Below are 22,048 nucleotides of genomic sequence, written 5' to 3'. Positions count from 1 at the left end.
CCACAATAGGGAATCCACAATGCTGCCAGGCGCTGCCCGCACCGGCTGGCAGGGCTCAGATGGAGGGTGTGTAAGTCCTGGAGGGGTTGGGGTTAGAGGTTAAGAGCAGATCCCAGGGCTCCCGATTTCCAGGCGCTGCCCTGAGGGCATGAGAGGCAAATTGCCTGGATGATTCCAGGAGGAGCAGGAGCATCAGGGCTAAAGGAGTCTAAGTCTCCAGAGCCCCAGAGGGAGCCTCATCCACAGGGGAGCCCCTGCATCTCCCACCAGACATCACAGGAGGCTGGGGAGGGGGCGCCTGGGAGCCCAATTCCTCAGCAAATCTAGGTCCCTGCAGAATCCGCCTTCGGGAAGAGGGAAGAGGCTTAGGATGCTGCGGGGCGGCCGAAGAGGGGGTGGGTACAGCAACCCCCGGTGGCCTCCTCCGTCCACACTGCGGCTCCTTCCTCCCCAGCTGCTGCTAGCCCAGACAATGCGCCCATTGTTCTGCGTCTCCAGGGGCCTGTGTGCAACTGTGTGTGTCTGTTTTTCTCTGTGTGTGACTGTGTATTGCTCTGTATCTGAGAGACTTTGTGACTCTGTGGGTGTGTGTGTGTGACCAGGTGTGTACATTTGTGGTTGTGTGCGTCTGCATCTTTGTTTGGCTGTGTGTATTTAGGGTGAGAGAGAGAGGTTTGGTGACTCTTGGTGACTCTCTGAGACTTTCTGGGTGTGTGCCCGTCTGTCCCTGTGTATTGGTGACTATGAATGTGATTGGGTGTATAACTATGAGTGTGTGTGGCTGTGTGAGAGAATATCTATGAGTGCGTGGAGGGAAGAGTGTCCCCATGTGGCTGTGTCTCAGTGGGTCCCTGAGGCTGTGGTGGTCAGAACCTTGGAGAGGTGAGCTTTTGCTGGGACAGAATGGCAGGGAAAGGAGGAATGGGAAGGACAGGGTGACTCTGGGATGGACAGGGGGAAGAAACCCCATGTTCACCCCCTCACCTGTCTGTGGGTCATCTGTCCCAGTTCTCTGGTACGGGCTCAGACCCTGGCCCTGGCCCAAGATGCTCCTAACTCCCCTGGACAGAAGGGAATGAATTTCCTGGGCAGGAAGCCTGGGGCCTCAGGAGAGACACCGTGTGAGGCTGAAGGTGGGAGGAGGGCAGAAGAGAACATTGCCCCATAAAGGAGGTGGGGGACACTTTGAGGCCTCTAAGGGGAGCCCTGTGGTAGGGATCAGATTAGATGCCAAGTGGAGTGGGAATGGGCAATATGCAGTCGGAGATGGAGGATGGGCCTTCCTAGTGGAGGGACCAGCATATACAAAAGCCTGGAGATGGGAAGAGACAGCAGAGAATGGCTAGGTCCCAACGGAGGTCTCAGGAATGGTGTCTCGAGCCAGTTCCCAGCCCCAGGGTCTCCATCTCCTTCTGGGGAGCATGAGCTGAACGCAGAGCCTTTAGTTCCAACCCCAGGTCCACCTCCTCCTGCTCTTCAACCATAAGCCGGTCCTCTCTCCTTTTGGGCCTCAGTTTACTCCTCTGTACAGTAAGAAGTTGGGCTCCATGATTCACACTCACAAAGATGAGAGTTCCTCCTTCAGCTCCCACATGGTAGAGCATCAGCTGTGACTCATCCATGGCCCCTGCCCTCAGGGGTTTCCCATCCAGGGGAAGAGACAAGCAGTGCCTTAAGGAGAGAAGAAAGAGCCAGACCAGGGCCCAAAGAGAGGCCTGTGGGCTGCATGCAGGAGGGGCATGTGGTGGGCCAGGGGATGGAAGAGAAGCCGAGAGAGGGACAAAGTGGGAACAGCAAATGGTTTGTGAGGGTGGGGATAGAGGGAGAGGCCTAGTCTGGAGCCAGAGTTAGGAGGCAGGATCCCCAGGATTCAGTGACTGGCTGGGTGCAGGGATGGGGTGGGGAGAAGGCAGTGATAATGTTGTCGCCACATTTCTGTTTTGGGTGACAGCTGACAAAGTGGATCCATTGACTGAGATAGGGCATGAGAGGGAAAAAGAACTCGGGACAGAGTTAATGAATCCAGCCTTGTTGAGTCTGAGGTGCCCAGGGAACATTCAGGGGGACATCCAGGAGGCAGCCTGAAGTCCATATGCTTCAGCGCACAGACATGCAATCACATTTCCTGAGCCAAAAGCCAGGGCCTAGTCTGGCTAGTGACCTTACAGAGCAAACAGACTGAAGCTTTTAAGTCAGAACTAACCCCAGGAAATCTGGGCCTCTGGTGACTGCTCATAAGAGAGTAACTGGAGCCAAGCAGTGCATGAGGTCACCCAGGAAGTACTGGGGCAGTCGGGAGCCATGCCATTGGAGGAGCAGGCAGTGGGAGAGGGCCCCAGGAAGGAGCCTGGGAGGGAGCCAGCAGAGGGGGGAGTAAAAAATCCCAGAGCACAGAATCATGGAGATCCTTGACCACTGGGGAGAGTTTTAAAAAGGCAGGAATGACCAACAGTAATACTAATCATAGCTGCTAGCATTGATTATGTGCCTGTTGTATGCCAAGCCCAGTGCCAACTGCTTTCCATACAACATTACCTCATGACCCGGTAGAGCGTGTACCATCATTGTTCCCATTTAGAGAAGAGGAGGCTGACGCCCAGTGAGGCGGAGTGTCTATGTGAGCAGAAGAGGAGGAGGTCAGAACTGGCAGAAGGTGGTTTGCAGGAGCTCTGAGGAGCATCGCAGTGCTAGGTCCAGTTGGAGGCGTCCACAAAGGGCTCTGATGCTTCGGGTTTGGGAGGAGTAGTTAGGGACATCATCAGGCAGAGGCAAGGCAGCGGCAGGGCCAGGACCCCAGGGACTTGACTGCCCAGAACCCTGGACATGCTGGCTTCTGGCTCAGTTGTCAGCAGGACCCAGGTCTGCGGCCTCCTTGCCAATCACGGGCCTTGAACCCAGGACCAGGTACTGGGGCACCTCAGAAGGCCTTCACTGGGACCCGCCATCCAACCGGTCACCAAATCACAGGGACAGGGATTTTGAAAGTTCCCTTTCAGAATTTTAGGCCACCTGGATCTTTTATTTCTCCCTTCCCTTCCCTCTTCCCCTTGTCTGTGTGTGTGAATATACAGTGCACAAGCATGCGTGTGCGCACGTGTGTGCGTGTGTGGCATGGGTGGGTGCATAAACTGGACAGGGCCCAGCCATTACCTGACAGAGCTGTCTCTCTGGCTCAGTTTCCCCAACAGCAAAAAGGTGTGTAATCCCAGCTCCTTGCCTGTCTCCTCCAGGCTTGATGAGGTCACCAGAAATTCAACCCAGTTATTCCGGGCTGCCCTCAGCCTCTCCCTTCCCCACCCTCCCCTCTTCCCAACTTTCAGTTTCTTTTCAGATCCTGGGTGCCTTTGGGGAAGAGGTGGCCAAACCGATGGAACATGGATTGCTTGCAACTTTCCAACCAAAATCCCCCACTTAGGGGAAGTCCCTTTAAAAGGGAAACTGAAAGCCTCTCCTACTCCAGTGCCCAGTCCCACTCCTTCCTCTCCACGCTGCTCAGGCCTGGCCCCATCACCTCTCCCATTCGCTTCTTCCTCAGATGATCTGGACTCAAACTACGGCTGCCTTCCAGCTTCGTGACCTTGGACAAATCCCTTCCCCTCGCTGAGCCTCATAATGGCCATTCTGTAAAACGAGGACCCTGAGCGGCACTTCAGGTTGTGGCAAGGGTTCAGAGAGGTACTGTCGTGTGAGGCACTTGTAGTGTTGAAGAGCTGGCTCCATCACGTCCTAGCTGTGTGGCTTTAGGCCCTCTCTGAGCCTCAGTATCCTCATCAGTAAAATAGGAATGATGATAGTGTCTACTTCTTAGGGTTATTGTGAAATAAATGACCTAGTACCATCAAGTAAAGCCCTTAACACTGAGAACCTGGGCACAGAGGACATGGGAAGCATTCAACAATGTTCCTAGGTGCCGAATGCTGGGCAATGGCCTGATACAAACTTGGCTCAGCAGTGTGCCCATTCCCTTCCTTTCTCTTCCCTTCCTACCCTGGGGAGAGGAGGTGGGAGTGAGAACCACCCTGAGATAACCTTGTGTCCCCTCCATCAACTCAATTCTGGGGAGGTGGTGGAGGGACTGACCGGGCTGTTCCAAGGATGCTGAATTGCTGAGAGGGAAATTTATTTGGCTCAATCAGTTCCTTAAATGGAAGGAATGTGCCTCTCCCCAGAAACCTGAGGATTCTCTCCCTATCCTCTTGCACCCCATAAGTGTCCCACTAGGACCTTCTTTTAGTGACTTTTCCCAGAAAGACATACTGTGGAACCCCCTCCAACACAAACTTCATCTGCCTGTCCCCTCCCAGCCTCTCCTCACATTCTCCTTCTCTCCCATCTGTGCAGGGAGGCCAGACATCCTGGTGATCCTTCCCCAATGCTCCAGGCTGCACTCCAGAGAGATGGTGCTCCCAGCCTCATTTCTCTCCTCTTTCTCCTCAGCCCACTGAACTTCAACTCTACTGGCTTTTCAGTTCCTCAGTGCTGAGCTTCTTCCACCTCAGGACCTTTGAACATGCTGTTTCCTCCACCTAGAATGCCTCTCTACACTTCTCTACTTGCTGAATTTCTAGTCTTCTTTTAAAACCCAGATCAAACCACTCCTGAGGACTTTCCAGATTCCCCAGGAGGAAAGGATGGCTCTCCTCACCATATACTCCATACCTCTGGGCTTAGGGTTCCCACAACTCAGGCCACCCACCTCAGCTCATCATCTCCTCATCTCCACCTCCAAGACCATTGCCCTTCTCACCTGGGCCAGGGCCTGTGCCATTTCATCAGCCTTCTCACTTGTCTCTCTGTCACCAGTCCATCCCCTCCAGCTGTTCTCCACTGTCTCAGGGTTATTTTCCAATAGAGGGTGCTCAGTAAATATCTGTTGACTGATGGAGTAAATGAGGGAAGGGATGAATGAAGGAGTGAAAGAAATGTAAAATGAAACATCCCCCCCTCGGCTTTACACCTTTCTGTGGCTCCCTACTGCCCTCAGGACAAAGCCTGCACCTCCCATTTAAGGTCTTCACTCTGTAATCCCCATAGCACACTCTGGGCTTTCTGGCAAGCCAGAACCTCGCTCTCCTTTCTGCCTTCATGCAGGAGTCCCTCTGCCCGGACTGTCCTTCTTCCTGCTATGCATCAGGGAAACATGGGTGCGTTGCAGGCAAGAGACGCTGGCGGCCAGAGCTAAGGATGGAGGGGAGAGTCAGCCAACACCAACATTTCTTGAGCTAGGGTCTGTTTTCAGTGCTGGAGATCTCGAGTGTAGCCTTAGAGTTTAGGTTTGAAATGCCTACAAGAGTCCCCCTGGAGACATCAGGCTGGCAATCAATGGATCTAGGAGCCTGGACTTCAGAGGACAGTGGATGGGTGTCCCAAATTTGAAGCCACAGGACTGGATGCAATCCACTAGAGAGAAGGAATATCTCAAGAAGATAGTGCTGGGGGCTCCCCAACATTTAGACTCTGGAAGGGGAGCTAGCAGGGATTCAGCTGATGGCCAGTGGGAAAGGAAGAGATCCAGGTGCAGGGGTGTCTGCAAGCCAGAGGGAAGAAATGGTTTCCAGAAGGAATGAGTCACCCACCATGTCAAATGCTGTGGAAGGGTGGAGGAAGACAGAGGGAGAGAGGCATGGGAGGTGTTCAGGAGGCAGAACGGACAGGACTTAGGAAAAGACTACAGATGTTGGGAGGAATAAGGACTGTGGATGGTGCCCAAGGATCTGCCTTGGGCAAATGGCTGGAAGGAGGTGCCAAAGTGTACGCAGGAAGCCTAGAGGAAGAGCAGCAGGGGACGTGTGGAAACAGAGAGGTCAGTTTTGGATGATTTGGGTTGAGGTGACTCTGGGATGTCATCAGGATCACATGATGTCATTAGGACCACAGGATGTCTATGGGTCAGGTGAGATATTTGTGCTGGAGAGAAAGAGAAAAAAGAGATCTCTCCCCTTCCTCTCTCTCCTCTTTCTTTCTTTATGTCTATCTACGAGAGAATCTGTATGCTGACAACTCTGAAATCTCCATCTCCAGCCCAGATGTCTCCAGATCTCCAGCTGCCCTTGGAGATCACCCAGACATACATCCTACAGAGACCTACAAGACACAGAAAAACAGGCCCAGGTGGACACAGATTAGAGGGGACAGAGTTGGAAGCAATAAACCAGGGAAGAATTGATCAGACTGGCCCGGTGAAAGCAATGGTGGCTTGAACTAGGCAAGGCCAGAGGACAGAGAAGGAGAAGATGAAGTCCAGAGAGGGAGAGGGGGCCGGGGGGGGGGGGGTCTAGGAGTCTGCTGGATTTCGGGAGCTGGGGGTGGGGGGTGCTTCCCTGTAGCTCCTGTTTGTGTGACTGACACCCCCACAAAGGACAGGGGGTGGGTCATAAGTGGGTCTTTTTGGGTGAGGAAGGGGGACTGCTGTTGACCATCGAGAGGATGAATCAGGATGGCAGGCCAAAACTCCGTCCTTTAGCCATCAGCACCCTCTGCCCTCTGCTGGGAGGCTTGGGCAAGATCCACTCCTGGCCTCAGTCCTGAGTACGATCTGGGAGAGGGTAAGGGGAAGCACAGGGGCAGGTGCCGCAGGCCTTGGGTGTAGTTGAGGGCTGGAGACCACTCGTTGCCCGCCCGAGTGGACTCTGAGACTCTCTAGGCCTGGAGATGCCATGATGGGACCATGTCTCTCCCCTGTTTAAAACTTGTCCTTGGTTCCCTACTTCCTCCCGGAGAATGTCCAGCCCCCTATTCTAGCCTTCCAGGTCTTTGAAGCTCCAGCCCAGCTAGCCTCATTTTAAGCAGAGCCCATTTGGCCGCCAGTCTCACAGTTCCCTCAGTGGGATGAGGAGTTCAGCCTGCAAATGACCAAACCTTTCTCTGTGCTGCCAAATCTGCCTGGAGCGCTACTTATGCCTACCCAGTGCCTGCCCACTTGTCCAGATTCAGCTCAAGACCCTTCCTGAAGGCTTTCCTCACTCACCAGAGGACTCACTGTGCCCCAAACAATATCACTCTCCTGTGGCACTTTACTGAGCTAGTGTATGTCTCTGCCTTTCTCTTTCTATGGCACAGCGAGAGTCTAGAGAGCAGGAGCCAGGTCTGGGTCATCTAGGCTATCCCACTGGGGGGTTCACGGGGGAGATGGGAGCAGTGGAAGGGTCAGGGGTGGCAGCAGATGCCCTCCCAGCCTTTGGGTTCAGTCTAACAGTGTATGCGAATGGAAGGAACTGAGATCATCACCCTGCAAAGTGGAGAGGGCCAGAGAGAGGCAAAAGCTGCTTTATTTGGGCCGTGAAGGGCAGAAACACGGAGACCTCAGGAGACAGGGCGAAGGTGGATCATCTTCAGCCACAGGGAAGGGCTACGGGATTGAGCAGTGCTCCCACGCCGTCCTCCTGTCATCCTGGCTTGCACAAGTCGGCCTTGGGACCACCATGTGATGAACCTGGAGCCTGTTTCCTCACATTCTGGAAAACAGACATCCATGACACTCCTCTGGAACCCCGGGGCCCTGGGTGTGGAGCTGAGCACGCCAGACTGCCTGGCTCACACACAGCTCTGCCACCAACAAGCTGGGTGTCCTTGGGCAAGTCATTTAATGGCTCTGAGCCTCACTCTCCTTATCTGAGGATGATAGGAATGAGGATACCCAACATACAGGGTTGTGATGAGGCTTAAAAAAGAAAATGTATGCAGTTTTAGCTCAGTACCTGGCAGAGAGTAAATGTGCAACAAATATTAGTTGTTGTGATTATTTCTCTTTTATCAAGAGACCTGTGTTCTGGTCCCAGTTCTGCCACATTTTCCTCCCTGGACCTGCCTGACTTTCTCTCTGTAAAATGGGATATTGCAGGATTAAATGAGATAACGGATGTGGCAGAGGCCTCTAGGAGGAGTGATTATCTCTGTGCTTCAGAGGTTCACCTCCCTGGGGCTGCCAGAGGGTTGTCACCCCCATTTCATCAGGTCCTCACTGGGATCTCTGCCTAGGTTGCTGCTGCAGGGCCAGCTCATCTCCTGCCCTCTGCCCACAAGGCAGAATGAGAGGAAAGGCCTGGCGTTGGCTCAGCAGGGACTGTGGTTAGACAGGACGAAGGACTTCCTTCCGGGCTGCAGGATGCTACCTTGGGAATGAGCCAGAGGTCGTGGGACTGAGGCTGCTGGGGGGAGGGGTTGCTTTCAGGGGAATGGTAGGCCAGCCCAGTTAGGCCAGAGTGGGCCAGTGTGGTGAATCAGCTCAGCAGTGACCTCACTTCCAGAGACCCTGGGGGGAGGCCCTGTTTAAACCTGCCCCACAGCTCCCAAGATCACAGAGACAACAGACAGCAGAGACACAGCAACAGGATACTCCAGGACAGACGGCCAGAGGCAAGAGGCCACCCTCTAGATGTATGCCATTCCCTCTACCCAGAACACTCTTCCCAGGGTCTGGAGTGGTTGATCCCTCATCCTGCAAGCCTTGATTGAGAGTTACCTGCTCAGACAGGACCAACCCATGAATTCACTCAACTTTTACTGAGCCCCAATTATGAGTCAGCCGCTGTTCCAGGTCTGTGAACAAGACAGAGGCCCTGCCCACTCCACGTAAAGTAGCACACGGTCCACTTTGTTCTTTTCAAACCCCTGACCTCTTGTATCATCCACCTCCCCAACCAGAATGTAAGCTCCTGAGGGCAGGGACTTCCACTGTTTGTTTCACCAAAGTGAATCCAGCGACTCAGAGTATAAACCTGGCACAAACCACTGAAATGGGCCCTACGTGAATATTTGTTGAATAAATAAACGGACACAGAGACCAGAGATAGACGGATGCACAGTGAAACAGAGCCATGCTAAGAGTTGGATGCAGACATTCAGAGATGCACAAAAACGTGAAGCGCACACATGATGATCATGCTCAGGACTGTCGCCGAGACAGCCCTTCAAGCCACCCTGAGCCTTCCTTGCCTTAGTTGATTCAGCCTGGTCACCAGGCCCATTCTCCCCTGGGGCTGACCCAGTTGGTGCCAGAAGGCAGGACCTATCCTGGTCCCTGTGCTCCCTGCACGGGGGCACAAAGCTGGCATTATGTTTGAGGATCCCTGTTTGGAGCTCTATTTTATTCTCTTAGGTGATTTCTGATGAACAGAAATTTTAATATAGTCAAATTTGTTAACCTTTTGAAAAATACTTGCAGGCGTCAGAGAAGGGCAGGGACGAATAACCCCGCACAGACCCACGCCTCGCCCGCGGGGCCTCTCCCATCGGCTCAAGCCCTCCGCGCCCTGGAGCAAGCAAAGCCGCCGCCGACGTCGCGCTCAGGCCTCGCCCTTCCCCCCACACCTCCGCTAGGCCCCGCCTCTGGACCCGCCCCTCCGGGGGTCGCGCCCTCTCCTGGCCCCGCCCCTCACCGCTCTCACGGGCGCAGGGGAACCAGATGGCTCTTCCTCTTGCCCAGGAGTTGGTAGTTAATATTCTGCCACTGGTGCTTCCACCTGGAGGGAGGGAAATTGGGCAGACAGGGTGGGGGCAAGGCTCCCGCTCCCTCCGGGTTACGCCCACTCAGCCTAGCCCCGCCCCTTCCTCCGCGCTTCGTCGCCTCAGGCCCCGCCCTTCCCACCCCATTCCGCTCCCTCCTCCCGCTCCCAGGTACCGTCAAGCCCAGCCTATCCAGCTCCTGACCGGCCCTGGGCTCTGGGGATCCGCCTCTTCCCGCAGACCCCGCCCCTCTGTAATAGGCCCCGCCCCTCCCTCCCCGGGGGCCCCGCTCTGTCCCGCGCGCTCACGGGAGGCGCGGGCGCGCTCCGCAGCTGCTGGCCCGGCTGGTGGCCCCCGGTGGGGGCCGCAGGTTGCGCGCCGGCCAGCAGCAGGCGGCGCCCGGCGGGCGCGGCGCTGCGGGCTCAGCCAGTGGTCGGCCAGGCTGCGGCGGGAGGCGGGCGCCGGCAGGACCGGGCCTCGGCAGCCCCAGAAACACAACACCTGGTCCAGGCGATGCGGGGTCGTGGCCCGGGGCTGCCTGCGGGGGGAGACGGGGCAGCGGTCACCCCAGGAGGCGCGACGGGCGGGGAGGGGGCCTCCTCAGATCAGACGCGGCGGGGCGAGGGCCAGGGTCACTGCTGATCGATTTAGAGGGTCAGGGAGGGGGATTGGAGGCCCCCATCGGGGCCTTCCCGAGGGCCTGAGCGCCTCCTCCCCCCAGCTGCCAGACCTGGGCCCTTTATGCCGCCGGTGCCCTCCCCGGGCCGCCTCACCGGGACAGAAGGAAATTCACCACGAAGTGGGCGGTCTCTGTGAACAGCATGGTGTCCAGCTCGCCTGGCCCAGCTTCGGCCTCTAATACCTGCCCGGGCCTGGAGGGGGTGGCCTGAAAGGCCCCGGGCCCGGCTGTTTTTAGCAAGTGGCGTCGGCTGGCAGAGGGGGTGGGGGCAGTGCCAGCCCCTCCGGCGGGTCTAGTCCATGGTCTGCCTTTAGCCGCTTCAGTGCGAGGGGGCGGTCACCAGATCTCCAAGATCCTCTGAGACACTTGACCCCCAGGAACAGGACAGATAGGCAGAGGCAGCAAGAGGGGGCTGAGGGCAGGAAAGTCGGCGGCCCCTTGGATAAACGCTTCCCCATCCCACCCAGGGTCCTCCAGATCATGCTCACAGATCCCTGATGCTGTGCTCAGGCAGAACCCACACCTCAAAAGGCCTTGCTGCTCCCAGGCTTAGGAACCCCCCACCTCTGCCCCTCGTGGCCCTATAAGAGCCTTTCCCCTCGCTCCAGCACGCTTTAAATGCCAGAGGTAGAAGGCTCTTCAGCCAACTCCAGTTCAGGAGTTCTTTTCTAGAGGCCGTGAATGAGCTCCTAAACTGTGTGCAAAGTTCCAAACACACGTATATTTCTGGCGGAAAGTGAGAAAGGACCCCTGACACTGCCCCCCCCCCCCCACGCTTCCCCTGCAAAAATGTTAAAAGCTCTTGATCTGGTCTAACCCACTCTTTTTGCAGAACAGGAAACTGAGGTTCAGACAGGGGCAGAGAAAAGCCAAAAGTAAAACCCAGGCTTCGTACTCCTGCCAGCTCCCACAAAAGGTGAGACAACACTTTGTACCCTTGTTCTGCTCAGAGCATGGGGTTCAGGGCTCAGGGCTCAGAGCCCAGGCTAGGCCTTGCTGCCTGACCCCCTGGGGATCCTGGGGAACATGCTGGCCCACCTGTCTTTCCCACACTGCCAGTTCAGGCTATTTGCCCTCGAGTGACTCACGTTGGCTGCTAGGGAGAGTGGGCAGCTGTTCTGAGCCCCCAGAGCCCAGTACAGGCCCTGACTTGCCCCCCAGTTGTGCAGCCATATTTGGAGATTTAATCTCATCTTTTCGCTCCTTGGAGAAACTCCCTCTTCTCTTCCCTTCCTCTTTTCCCTGTCTCCAACCTCTCCCTCCCTCATGGCTCCTTCCCAGCAGCAAACAAACAGGCTCCAGTCTTTCCTATCTTTGAAAAAGAAGAAAGCCCTCCTTCAACCCCTTCTTCTCCAGTGCCCCTTCACAGCCAACATTTTTTTTTTTTTTGAGGAAGATTAGCCCTGAGCTAACATCTGCTGCCAATCCTCCTCTTTTTGCTGAGGAAGACTGGCCCTGAGCTAACATCCATGCCCATCTTCCTCTACTTTATATGTGGGACGCCTACCACAGCATGGCTTGCCAAGCGGTGCCATGTCCACACCCGGGATCCGAACCGGTGAACCCTGGGCCGCCGAAGCGGAATGTACGAACTTAACTGCTACACCACCAGGCGACCCGACAGCCAACAGTCTTGAAAGAGTTGGGTACACACGCTGTTTCCACTCCCTCACTCCATTCCTGCAATCTGGCTTCTTCTCCCACCATTCCACAGGAGCAGCTCGTCAAGGTCACCACTGACCTCCTAGTTGCTAAATCCAAGGGATGCTCATGAGGCTTTATCTGACTTGACCCCTTAGCAGTGGCCGACTCTGACACAAATACTCCCTCCTATTTGAAATACTCTTGTGCCCTTGTTTTTCTGGACACTGTGAATTCTTTTCTTGGGCTCTTACTGGTTGCTGCCACGTGGCCAGTTTCTCGTCCTTTGCTTGCTGCCTAATCTTGGGTGTTCTTGGGCCCTCTACAGTCTGTCCCAGGGGCATCTCATGGGTTCCCATGCTTTTGGTGTCCACCTGTGTCAGAGACTCACCTTGGGATCTCAGCCCTGACCTCTCTTCCCTGCCCCATGCCTATCTCCAGGACCCCTCCCCCTGATGTCCCACCTCACAGGAAACATGCCCCACGCCTGCCCTTCCTCACATGTTCCTCAGCTTGGCTGTTTTCTCAGTTGCCTAAACTGGAAATCTGGGCTTGGTTCTAGACTCTTCCCTCTCTCTCTCTCTTTTCATATTCAAGCAGCTGTGAAATCCTGTCCTCTCCAGGACTATCTAAATCTCATTGCTTCTCTCCGTTTCCACTGCTAGCACCTGGTCCAAGGCCCCATGGCCTCTCACCTGGGAGGCTGTAGCAGCTGCTGAATTGTCTCCCGCTGCTACTCTCTATTTCTTCCGTGGTCTGTTCCCATAGAGCAGCCAGTGTTGTCTTCCCAAAACGTGAGTATGTCCCTCTGCACAGTGTCTTTAGCACCACGTTCGCCCATGGCACATACCAATCCCACTGCTGGGCACATTTCCCACTGGGATGTCTTTGCCTGGGTAACTGCTTATCATCTCAGTGCCAGTGTCAGTTCCTTAGGGAAGCCATTCCAGAACCCCCAGCTGGCTCTGCTATTCCTTTTCCTCCCAGCACTCTGTGGACTTATCAAGCAGTCATTTCACGAGCTAGTCTAAAGTGCAGACATTCTATAAACTCCTGAGCCCTCCCATTTTAGGCCCTGGGGATGTGAGAATGAATATGACAGAGCCCCTGCCCTCCGTGAGTCCATAGTGTGATGGGGAAGACAGGCATTCAACAGGGATCAAGGAATAGGTGAGTAGACAGTGGTGCAAGCAGGTGCTGTGGGAGGGGAAGGACACGTGGTCAGGGGAGCCTTCTTCGGGATGTGACAGTTGGTGGAGATCTGGAGGATAAGTGAGACTGGGAGAGAGGCTATCCTGGGCAGAAGGAATGGCATGCTTAAAGGTGGGAAGGATGTTTTGTGCAGAGCTGGGGGTGTCCAGTGTGGCTGGACAAGTGATATAAAGAAGTCATTGATGAGATTTAAACAGGAGAATGACAGCCTTGATAAAATAATTCTGGACTGGAGGAATCCAGAGAGGAAGGAATCAGGGAGACCAGTTAGGAGGCGGCTGGAGTCATCCAGATGAATAGCGATGGAGGACTGGTCCAGGGTGGCAGCAGTGGAATTGAGGCAGAATGTGGTCACCTGGCCTGGGGACTGGGGAAGACAGAGGGAATGAGAATGACTGCGGAGCCCTTACCCCAAGGGCAGGTGGGGAGAGGCCAGTGGCAGCTGGGACAGCCATAGCCCTGTGGGGTCCACCCCACTGATGTATCTGGTGTCAGGTTGCCTGATGTCATCCCATGGGTCCTCATCCATCCTCCTTCCTAGAGAAGCAGATGGAGAGCCAGGAGGTAGAAGGCTGCTAAGAAGGCCTAGGAGGGGATGGGGGGGAGGAGAAAGGGGAAGCTGGTCAGAGTCCGGATGTGATGGGGTTTCAGGGTAAGTGGCATCTGGGGTTTCCTCAGAGCCTGGAAATTCCACTGTCTCTGGCTCTACCCTGAGACCCCCAAATTCTGAGATCCTCAAACTTGGGGGCCTAGTCCTTGGAAGTCCTGAGGGCCCTCTAGGGGCTGTGAGTCTGCACCTGAAGGGCCACAAGTCCCTAACAGATCCCCAGGACTCTTGACAGTCCCTAAAGCCGTACGTACTTCCCATGAGCTGGCCCAACGCCCATTATCTGCATGATCCCCTGCAGTCCTCACGCTAACCCTCGGAGGCACGTAGCTTGTGTATCCCCACTGTACATGTAAGACTTCTAGCGGTGAAGGAACTTGCTCACAGTCACGCAGCTAAAACAAGGCAGAACGAGGAGTTGACCCAGGGTGTGACTGACATCAGAGTCTGTGCTTTGAAGTCCTGTGCTATATTAAGCCTGTCGACCCCCTGGTTGATTGACTCAGTAAGGGGGGGAGGCTTTGTGGCAGATTTGCTTGTGGTTGGGGTGGCTGCTCCCCTCTCATATCAAGCGATGAGAAAGGGTAGTGCTGACGTCAGCTGTTACCATGGCAATACAGCAACCCTTTCCCTGCCGTCTCCATGGTAACCTGGGGGGTCCATCTGTACTTCGCCCCCTCCTTCTAAGAGGGGGTCCCTTAGGGAAGGGCTGGCTAATAACGTATCTGAGAGAAAAGTCAGGGAAGGCAGTAATTCGAGCATTCCCCTTTCCCCGGGCCCCTCCCCACTCCTCAGGCCCAGAGAATAAGGCTGGGATCTGGGGGTCCTGCTTTGACGTCTGGGGACAGCTTTACCCTCTCGGATGAGGGAAGCAGTTCTGCCTTTCCCACCTGGGGATTCCCCTGGAAAGGCTCCCCCGCCAAGTTCCTCGGCTCCTGAGTAGAACAGCTGGGAAGTTGGCAGAGGGAGGCAAGGGGGATTCCCCAACCCTCTCCAGGGCGGGACAGCGCCCAGCCCTTGGAGACAGGGCTGGCTGGCTCTCTGCTGCCCCTTGAAGCCAACAGTGAGCTGCAGTGGCAGCCTCTCTTGCTCATTGAGTGCTAGCTGTGCCAAAGATTCCTGCCTGGCGCCATACACGCATGACTTTACTGAAATCTCCCAGCAGGTGTCATTAACCCCATTTTACAGATTTGGAAATGGAGACTCAGAGAGGCTAAGTAACCAGTTCAACGTTGCACAGCTGCCAAATAGCAGAGTCAGGACTCAAATCCAGGACTAGAGTTTAGGCCAGTGACTTTTCCAGGGGGAGAGAAAGAGGAAGAAGAAACAGAGGACAGAACGGAAAAGAAGAGAAATAGGAGAGTGAAGTGACTCAGGTTGGAGCCTTTCATGCTCCCGGCCACCTACAGAACAAAGTTCAAACTCAAGGACTCCTTGATCCAGTTTCTCTTCTGTGAACTCCTTCCTGGATCCTCTGCATTCTGAGCTCTGCAAGGGCAGGGGATCTGTCAGATTCAGGCCTAGGCTCTCACACCTGGTGCGGCTCAAGCAGGTATTGGTGAAAGTGGACTGAACTGAATTCCTTGAACTTGCCCTCCACTTTCTTGCCTCTGGGCCTTTGCCCACATGTTCCCTCCACCTGAGATGCCCTTTCCCTTTGCCCGTGGACACTCTACAGTGAACTAGCCCCAGGGTCTGGCCCAGTGGCAAGGCGTGTGTCTGGAATCTTTGCATCCCTCAATATCCAAGCATATGGGAGGTGGCAATAAATCTTTTTTAAAGGAAAGGAGGGTTGAGAAGATGGGAGAAAGGAAGTGAGAGAAATGAGAAGGGAGAAAGGAAGAATGAGAAGGATTCAGCATCTTGGTGCTGGCAAGGTCCATAGAGATCAGCTGATGTTCTTTTTTTTATTTCACCAGTGAGGAAATGGGCCCAGAGGGAAGGGAATTGACTGAGTGAGGCCTCCCAGCAGGTCATTACTAGGCTATGTGAGTTGAGGGCCAAGGTCTTATCTGTCAAGTTCACTGCTGAATCCCCAGTGCCCTACACAGGCCTGGCTGCTGGACCTGTACTGTCTGAGTCAGGGACATACCCTGAACTAGAACCCAGTAGCCTGATGCCTGGCCACACTGTCCAAGGCTCCTGATTGCCATGGAACAGAGTCCCATGGAACCCTGGCCCCTGCCACTCACTACCCCTTCTTTTTGCTCCCAGGCATACCCAATCTTCCAATGTTTGCATGAGCTGTCTCTGCTCCCAGAATGTTTTTTCTCCATGTCTACTCATTATTTTCTGGTGATGCTGTCAATCACCTGGCTAAGCTTGTGCCTCAGGGGAAGGCTTACCTATGGCCCAGCCTGATCAATTATAGTCTCCCGTCTCCCTGGCAAGGGTAATTGGCCCAACGAGCGTGCATGTGATTTAAGGACGGCCAATCACTGCCCTTCCAGGCATAGGAATACTGAGAGTGGGAGAAAGCAGCTCCCCCTTCCTGGGTTTTCCAAGCTGCTGCAGCCGTGTTCCCTGCCCAGAGGAGATAATCAGGGATGAGAGGGGAAGGATGCGGCAGTCCTGGTCGGGTTGAATCCTTGGTTCCAGCCCGATGGATGCCCTGGTTCCTACAGTTCTTCCTTTAATCACTAGCTTATATCCTTCCCAGCCGCTTGAAACAATCAATTCCTTTTTTGCTTAAGTTAACTTCAGTTGCTTGCAATGGAGAGACTTTATCAATACAGAGGCCAATCATTTTTTTCTCTCTAAAATTACACTGGCCTCGGGGGCTGGCCCCCTGGCCGAGTGGTTAAGTTCGCGCGCTCCGCTGCAGGCTGCCCAGTGTTTCGTTGGTTCGAATCCTGGGCGCGGTCATGGCACTGCTCATCAAACCACGCTGAGGCAGCATCCCACATGCTACAACTAGAAGCACCCACAATGAAGAATATACAACTATGTACCCGGGGGCTTTGGGGAGAAAAAGGAAAAAAATAAAATCTTTAAAATTACACTGGCCTCCTAAGGAGGGTGAGCACTGTTTACGGGGAGGGAGACCCCTTTTCTGCAGAGCAGCAGCTTGATTGTTAGGCTGAGTAGGGCCTGCATGGAGTTTGGTGGGAATGGAAACAGGTGGATTACTCTACTTAATAGAGAAACTGAGAGTCCGAGGGTGGGGGTGGGGGCGGGGGCGGAGAGGGAGGGGGCCTCTTCAGGAGGTCAGCATGGAGGAGGAGAGGAGTGGAGGAGAGAGAAGCCGGTGCTATGGCCTGAAGCCGCCAGGGATTATTCTGGTGCAGGGGAAAGATAGGCATGGAGGAGCTTTCAAGAGCCAGGGTGTTTAAAGGACCAGGGGGCTGAATGGTCAAGTCTAAAGTCCTCACTTCGAAGTAGACTCGTTTTGGCAAACAGCCAATAAGTCCCAATAACGTTTGGGACTGCCTGGGAGGGCATTTTGTGTGGAAGTTGAGAAGGGTGGCCCTTTCAGGTGACCATGGGATTCTGAAGTGCTCTGGGGAGGGCTTGGACTTCTACCCCATGTGGATTAGGGGAGGGGTGTTGAGTCAGTTGCATTTAGATCTCAGGGGACGGGAGGCCAAACCTGACCTTTGGGTTACATATATTATTTCCAATGTTAAAACAAGACAGGTTCGTGTCAGAATGGTTATAATGACCAAGACGAAAAAAAAAATGTTGGAGAGGATGCAGTGGAGAAAAGGGAACCCTCATACACTGCTGGTGGGAATGCAAACTGGTACAACCACTATGGAAAACAGTACGGAGATTTCTCAAAGAATTAAAAATAGAAATACCAGGGGCCAGCCTGGTGGCATAGTGGTTAAGTCTGCGCACTCTGCTTCAGTGGCACGGCGTTTGCAGGTTCGGATCCCTGGTGTGGACCTACACACTGCTCATCAAGCCATGCTGTGGGGTATCCCATATACAAAATAGAGGAAGACTGGCACAGATGTTAGCTCAGGGACAATCCTCCTCAATCAAAAAGAGGCAGATAGATTGGCAAGGGATGTTAGCTCAGGGCTAAGCTTCCTCACCAAAAAAAGAAAAAGAAGAAAAAGAAAAAGAAATACCATACAACCCAGCTCTTCCACTACTGGGTATTTATCCAAGGAACTTGAAATCTGCAATTCAAAGAGACTTATGCACCCCTATGTTCACTGTAGCATTATTCACAAAAGCCAAGCCGTGGAAGCAACTGAAGTGTCCATTGACTGATGAATAGATAAAGAAGAGGCGGTATATATACAATGCCATACTACTCCACCACAAAAAAAGACAAAATCGTCTCATTTGCAACAACACGGATGGACCTTGAGGGTGTGATGTTAAGTGAAATAAGCCAGACAAAGAAAGACAAACACCATGTGATTTCATTCATATGTGGAAGATAAACACATGGACAAAAAGAATAGATTAGTGGCTACCAGAAGGGAAAGGGGCAGGGGGGTGGGCATAAGGGGTGAGGGGGCACATATACATGGTGACTGACAAGTAATAATGTACAACTGAAATTTCACAATGTTATAAACCATTGTGACCTCAATTAAAAAAAGACAGCGGAAAAAAATAATGATACAGGTTCATTAAAGCAAAATTGGAAAGTGGAAAATATTCAGCTTAAATACTGCACTTCCAGGCAGCCTTCCTGTCCTCGGCCCCTCCTATGGATGGCTCATAGGTCATTAAGTCTGAAGACACTGAGGAATGTGCTCGCATCACCTTTCATCTGGGGGTCCCTGGGCAAGTCTCTCAAGGCTCAGTTCCCTCACCCGTAAAACAGGAAAAAGAAATCAAAGTTTTTCAAACAACTTCTTCCTCAATCTTTTTCTGGTCCCACCGTCCTCGGAGAAACCACGACTCAAGATGGATAAGGCAGCTCCTAACCCCTCTAACAAAGCCAGAGGTCCCCAGCGTCACAAAATAGCAGGTAGCAAAACCTAATTCCATCTTGGAATTAAATGGGCCTGGTGTGGGTGGCCGTTCTCTTTAAGCTGTCTGTCCTCTGCGTCTGGTCCCGAGCTTCTCTGGGCCCCCAGAGTCCGGCACAGTAAGGCGAATTTCACTGGAGAACCAAGATGAGGGATGGCCCACGCGGAAAGGTTGCCCTGTAAGAGGTCATGACCAGCAACAAATGGCGGGAGGGGTTGGACCCCACAAGAAGAAAGCGGACCCAGAAAAGCAGTTCCCTAGGGCTGGGTCCAAGGGAGGAGACAGCTGCAGGGAAGGTCCTATTGGATGGGGCGGAGCAGTCGGCAGGCCCATCCGACGGGATAGACATACACAGCCAGCCCGGAGTGGAAAGAACAGTTTATGCTGTGCTTTATTAAAATGTGCATCATTCTTTTATTTTAAAATGTGCATCATTGTCTCGTGCTCCGCGTGCGCGATTTCAGCGTGGTGGCCCCCGGCGGGCCTAGTCCCCGCCCGGCTCCCGCGGAGCCGCCGTGCGCAGGCGCACTCAGGTGGCGCGGGCCCGGGGGCTCCCGCCCATGGCCAGGTAGACGTCGATGGGCACGTGCAGCAGCGTCAGGCAGTGGCAGCCGGGGCAGCGTCGAAGCGGCCTGGGGAAGGCGGGGCGCGATGGGGGGCGCTGAGGTGGAGGCCCGGCCCATCCTGTTGGGGACGCACCCGGGCAGGGCACCTGGGATCCCCGAGGTTAGGGCGTGGATGGGGTGGGTTTTACGTGGTGGCGGAGGGGGCTGTCGGGATGGGAAGAGGGACAGGGGCGGGACCGGAAGCGCTCGGCGCGCAGTAGTTCACGCGGCTCCCCCTCGGGGCGGTTTGGAGGACTGGGACGGCAGGAGGGCTCACGGGGGAGGGGCGCCGGTCTCACCTGACCGGGTTGTGCTCCGTGGCTACCGGCTCTGGGCTGTCCTGGGACTCGGGGGCGGCAGCAAAGCCAGGGGAGTCTCCGGCCTCAATGGGGAATTTCCGACCCTGAGGGGGCTCCTGGGCACTCATGTCCAGGCCCCGGGGCGCTCTGCGCGGGGAGTGGCGGTCAGGCTGCTCCAGGGCCGCGGGGCGCCCCCTCCCCACGCCCGCCCCCTGGGTCGTTGCTCACCTGCCGGAGGCCGAGGCCGGACCCAGGCTGGAAGCAGCTGCCCGAGCCCTGGCTGCGGGAGGACGCTCCGGTCCAAGCGGAGCCGGGCAGGTGTCTGCGGCGCGTCCGGGCCCGGGCGTCGAGGGGAAGGGCTGCATTGTGACCCTGGCCACGGCGCGCTGACCTCACAGAACCCGTTCCTCCGGCCGAGGAACTCCCCGCCGCCCCCCGCCGCCCTGGCACTTAGCGCGGCCGTGAGCCGGGAGCTGGAGGGCTCTGGCCATGGCGCCTTGACACTGGGTCCCGCAGACCCCAGCTTCCCGATGGGGGCGCAGGAGGCGACAGGAGCGTCCACCAAAAGGAGCCTGGCATCCCGGGCCGCGCAGACACCTGACTGCGCCCCCGTCCCCCAAGGGCTGCAACTCTCTGCTTGGTGTCGGGGTGGGGGCGGAGCGGTGACTTAACCCGTTTTGGGTTTGGTGGTGGTGGTTTGAGGGTAGGTAGGGGCACTGCCCATTTTGGCCAAGGGTCACACAGCATTTACATCACAATTGGGCCGGAGTTTTAAAATGTCTGGCCCTCTCCCTTCCCACCACCCGCGGCTGCTGTGTCCAGACGGAGAATGTTCTAGCGCTGGGGGCAGCTGCGGATGAAGTCCTTGGGGGGGAAAAGGAGCGGGCCAAGGGCAATGGTGGAGTAGAGCTGCCTCCTGGAGGCAGCATGAGCTGAGAGGGTGATAGCAAGGAGGCGCTAGACAGCATGGAGGACTTTCTGCTCTCCAATGGGTACCAGCTGGGCCAGACCATTGGGGAAGGGACCTACTCAAAAGTCAAAGAAGCATTTTCCAAAAAACACCAAAGAAAAGTGGCAATTAAAATTATAGACAAGATGGGAGGGCCAGAAGGTGAGCTGGGGCCCATTTGGAGGAAGGGGGGCTGGCTGAGGTGGGAGGGTGCTTCCTCCCTCCTCCCCTTTAGTCTGGAACCAAGGAAAGCCAGAGATTGTGGCCCTGGGAGAGGTTAGTGGGGAACAGAGGATGCTGGGAGTCCAGGAACATCACACCCTCCAAAACCCAAGATTAGAGTGGCAGGAAATGGAGGGTCCTCAGAGACAGAACTCAAGCCTGCCAGGACTTTCCTATTCCAGGAGGGGAAAAGACAGAGGCCGCGGCCAGGGCTAGGAGGGGGCAGGAGCTGGTGCCAAGGCAGGTAGAGATGGGAAAGACAGGGCTCAGGAAAGAACTGTGGGTCAGGAAGCAGGGGTGGGAGGAGCTCGCTCACCACATGGTAGGTAAATCAGGCCTCATAACTGAGATTCAATGGCTTTGTCTAAAAATCCCCAAAGCACTTCGATATCCATGGTCTCAAAGGCTGCTCACAACAGTCCCTGAAGTTGGCAGGGACTAGTTCCTTTGAATAATGTATTAATACAAAAATAACAGAGGTGAACATTCTCTGAAATGTCCAAGCAGCTAGACATGGAAGACTGTCAAAGGGAACCAAGGCACAAGACCTGGATAGGATTGGCACACCGAAGTGGGAAGGTAGGAGACAGGAGTAAGGAGTTAGGCCCCTCCAGACTTGATACCCCATCTCTTTTTCCATTGTTTCCTCAGAATTTATCCAGAGATTCCTGCCTCGGGAGCTCCAGATCGTTCGTACCCTGGACCACAAGAACATCGTCCAGGTGTATGAGATGCTGGAGTCGGCCGACGGGAAAATCTACCTGGTGATGGAACTGGCTGAGGGAGGGGATGTCTTTGACTGCGTGCTGAATGGGGGGCCACTGCCTGAGAGCCGGGCCAAGGCCCTCTTCCGTCAGATGGTCGAGGCCATCCGCTACTGCCATGGCTGTGGCGTGGCCCACCGGGACCTCAAGTGCGAGAACGCCTTGTTGCAGGGCTTCAACCTGAAGCTGACTGACTTTGGCTTTGCCAAGGTGTTACCCAAGTCACGCCGGGAACTGAGCCAAACCTTCTGCGGCAGCACAGCCTATGCCGCCCCCGAGGTACTGCAGGGTATTCCCCATGATAGCAAGAAGGGTGACGTCTGGAGCATGGGCGTGGTCCTGTATGTCATGCTCTGTGCCAGCCTACCTTTTGACGACACAGACATCCCCAAGATGCTGTGGCAGCAGCAGAAGGGGGTGTCGTTCCCGACTCATCTGGGCATCTCTGCTGAATGCCAGGACCTACTCAAGCGGCTCCTGGAACCAGACATGACTCTCCGGCCTTCCATCGAAGAAGTTAGTTGGCATCCATGGCTAGCAAGTACTTGATAAAAACAATGGCAAGTCCTCCCCAATAAAGCAGGGGGAGAAAGCAAACCCAAAACCTGCTTCTAAAATGGTGATATATATTTTACGCTTTAAGTTTACTTATCCTAAAACTTACCTACACCCCTCCCCAGCCTTACTTCTC

At 55.0% G+C, this 22,048-nt stretch overlaps 2 protein-coding genes across 2 annotated transcripts; one reads left to right on the top strand and one right to left on the bottom strand.

Moving 5' to 3' along the window:
• Window positions 1–18,884: 18,884 nt before the first annotated feature.
• Window positions 18,885–20,057, bottom strand: FAM229A (family with sequence similarity 229 member A). The gene is made up of 3 exons (XM_014837912.3): window positions 19,651–20,057; window positions 19,423–19,569; window positions 18,885–19,150 (listed from the first exon to the last, which is right to left on the bottom strand). The coding sequence occupies exons 1-3, from the start codon at window positions 19,785–19,787 to the stop codon at window positions 19,048–19,050; spliced, it is 387 nt and encodes a 128-aa protein (XP_014693398.1). The 5' UTR covers window positions 19,788–20,057; the 3' UTR covers window positions 18,885–19,047.
• A 196-nt stretch (window positions 20,058–20,253) lies between these two features.
• On the top strand, window positions 20,254–22,036 carry TSSK3 (testis specific serine kinase 3). Its single transcript, XM_014837911.3, has 2 exons — window positions 20,254–20,533; window positions 21,245–22,036. Exons 1-2 carry the CDS (start codon window positions 20,389–20,391, stop codon window positions 21,904–21,906), a joined length of 807 nt encoding a protein of 268 aa, XP_014693397.3. The 5' UTR covers window positions 20,254–20,388; the 3' UTR covers window positions 21,907–22,036.
• Window positions 22,037–22,048: the final 12 nt, after the last annotated feature.

The sequence above is a fragment of the Equus asinus genome, chromosome 5, assembly GCF_041296235.1.
Source record: "Equus asinus isolate D_3611 breed Donkey chromosome 5, EquAss-T2T_v2, whole genome shotgun sequence".
NCBI lineage: Eukaryota > Metazoa > Chordata > Mammalia > Perissodactyla > Equidae > Equus > Equus asinus.
The sequence above is the reverse complement of the archived record's forward strand: the minus strand, read 5'-3'. Positions and strand labels throughout refer to the sequence as shown.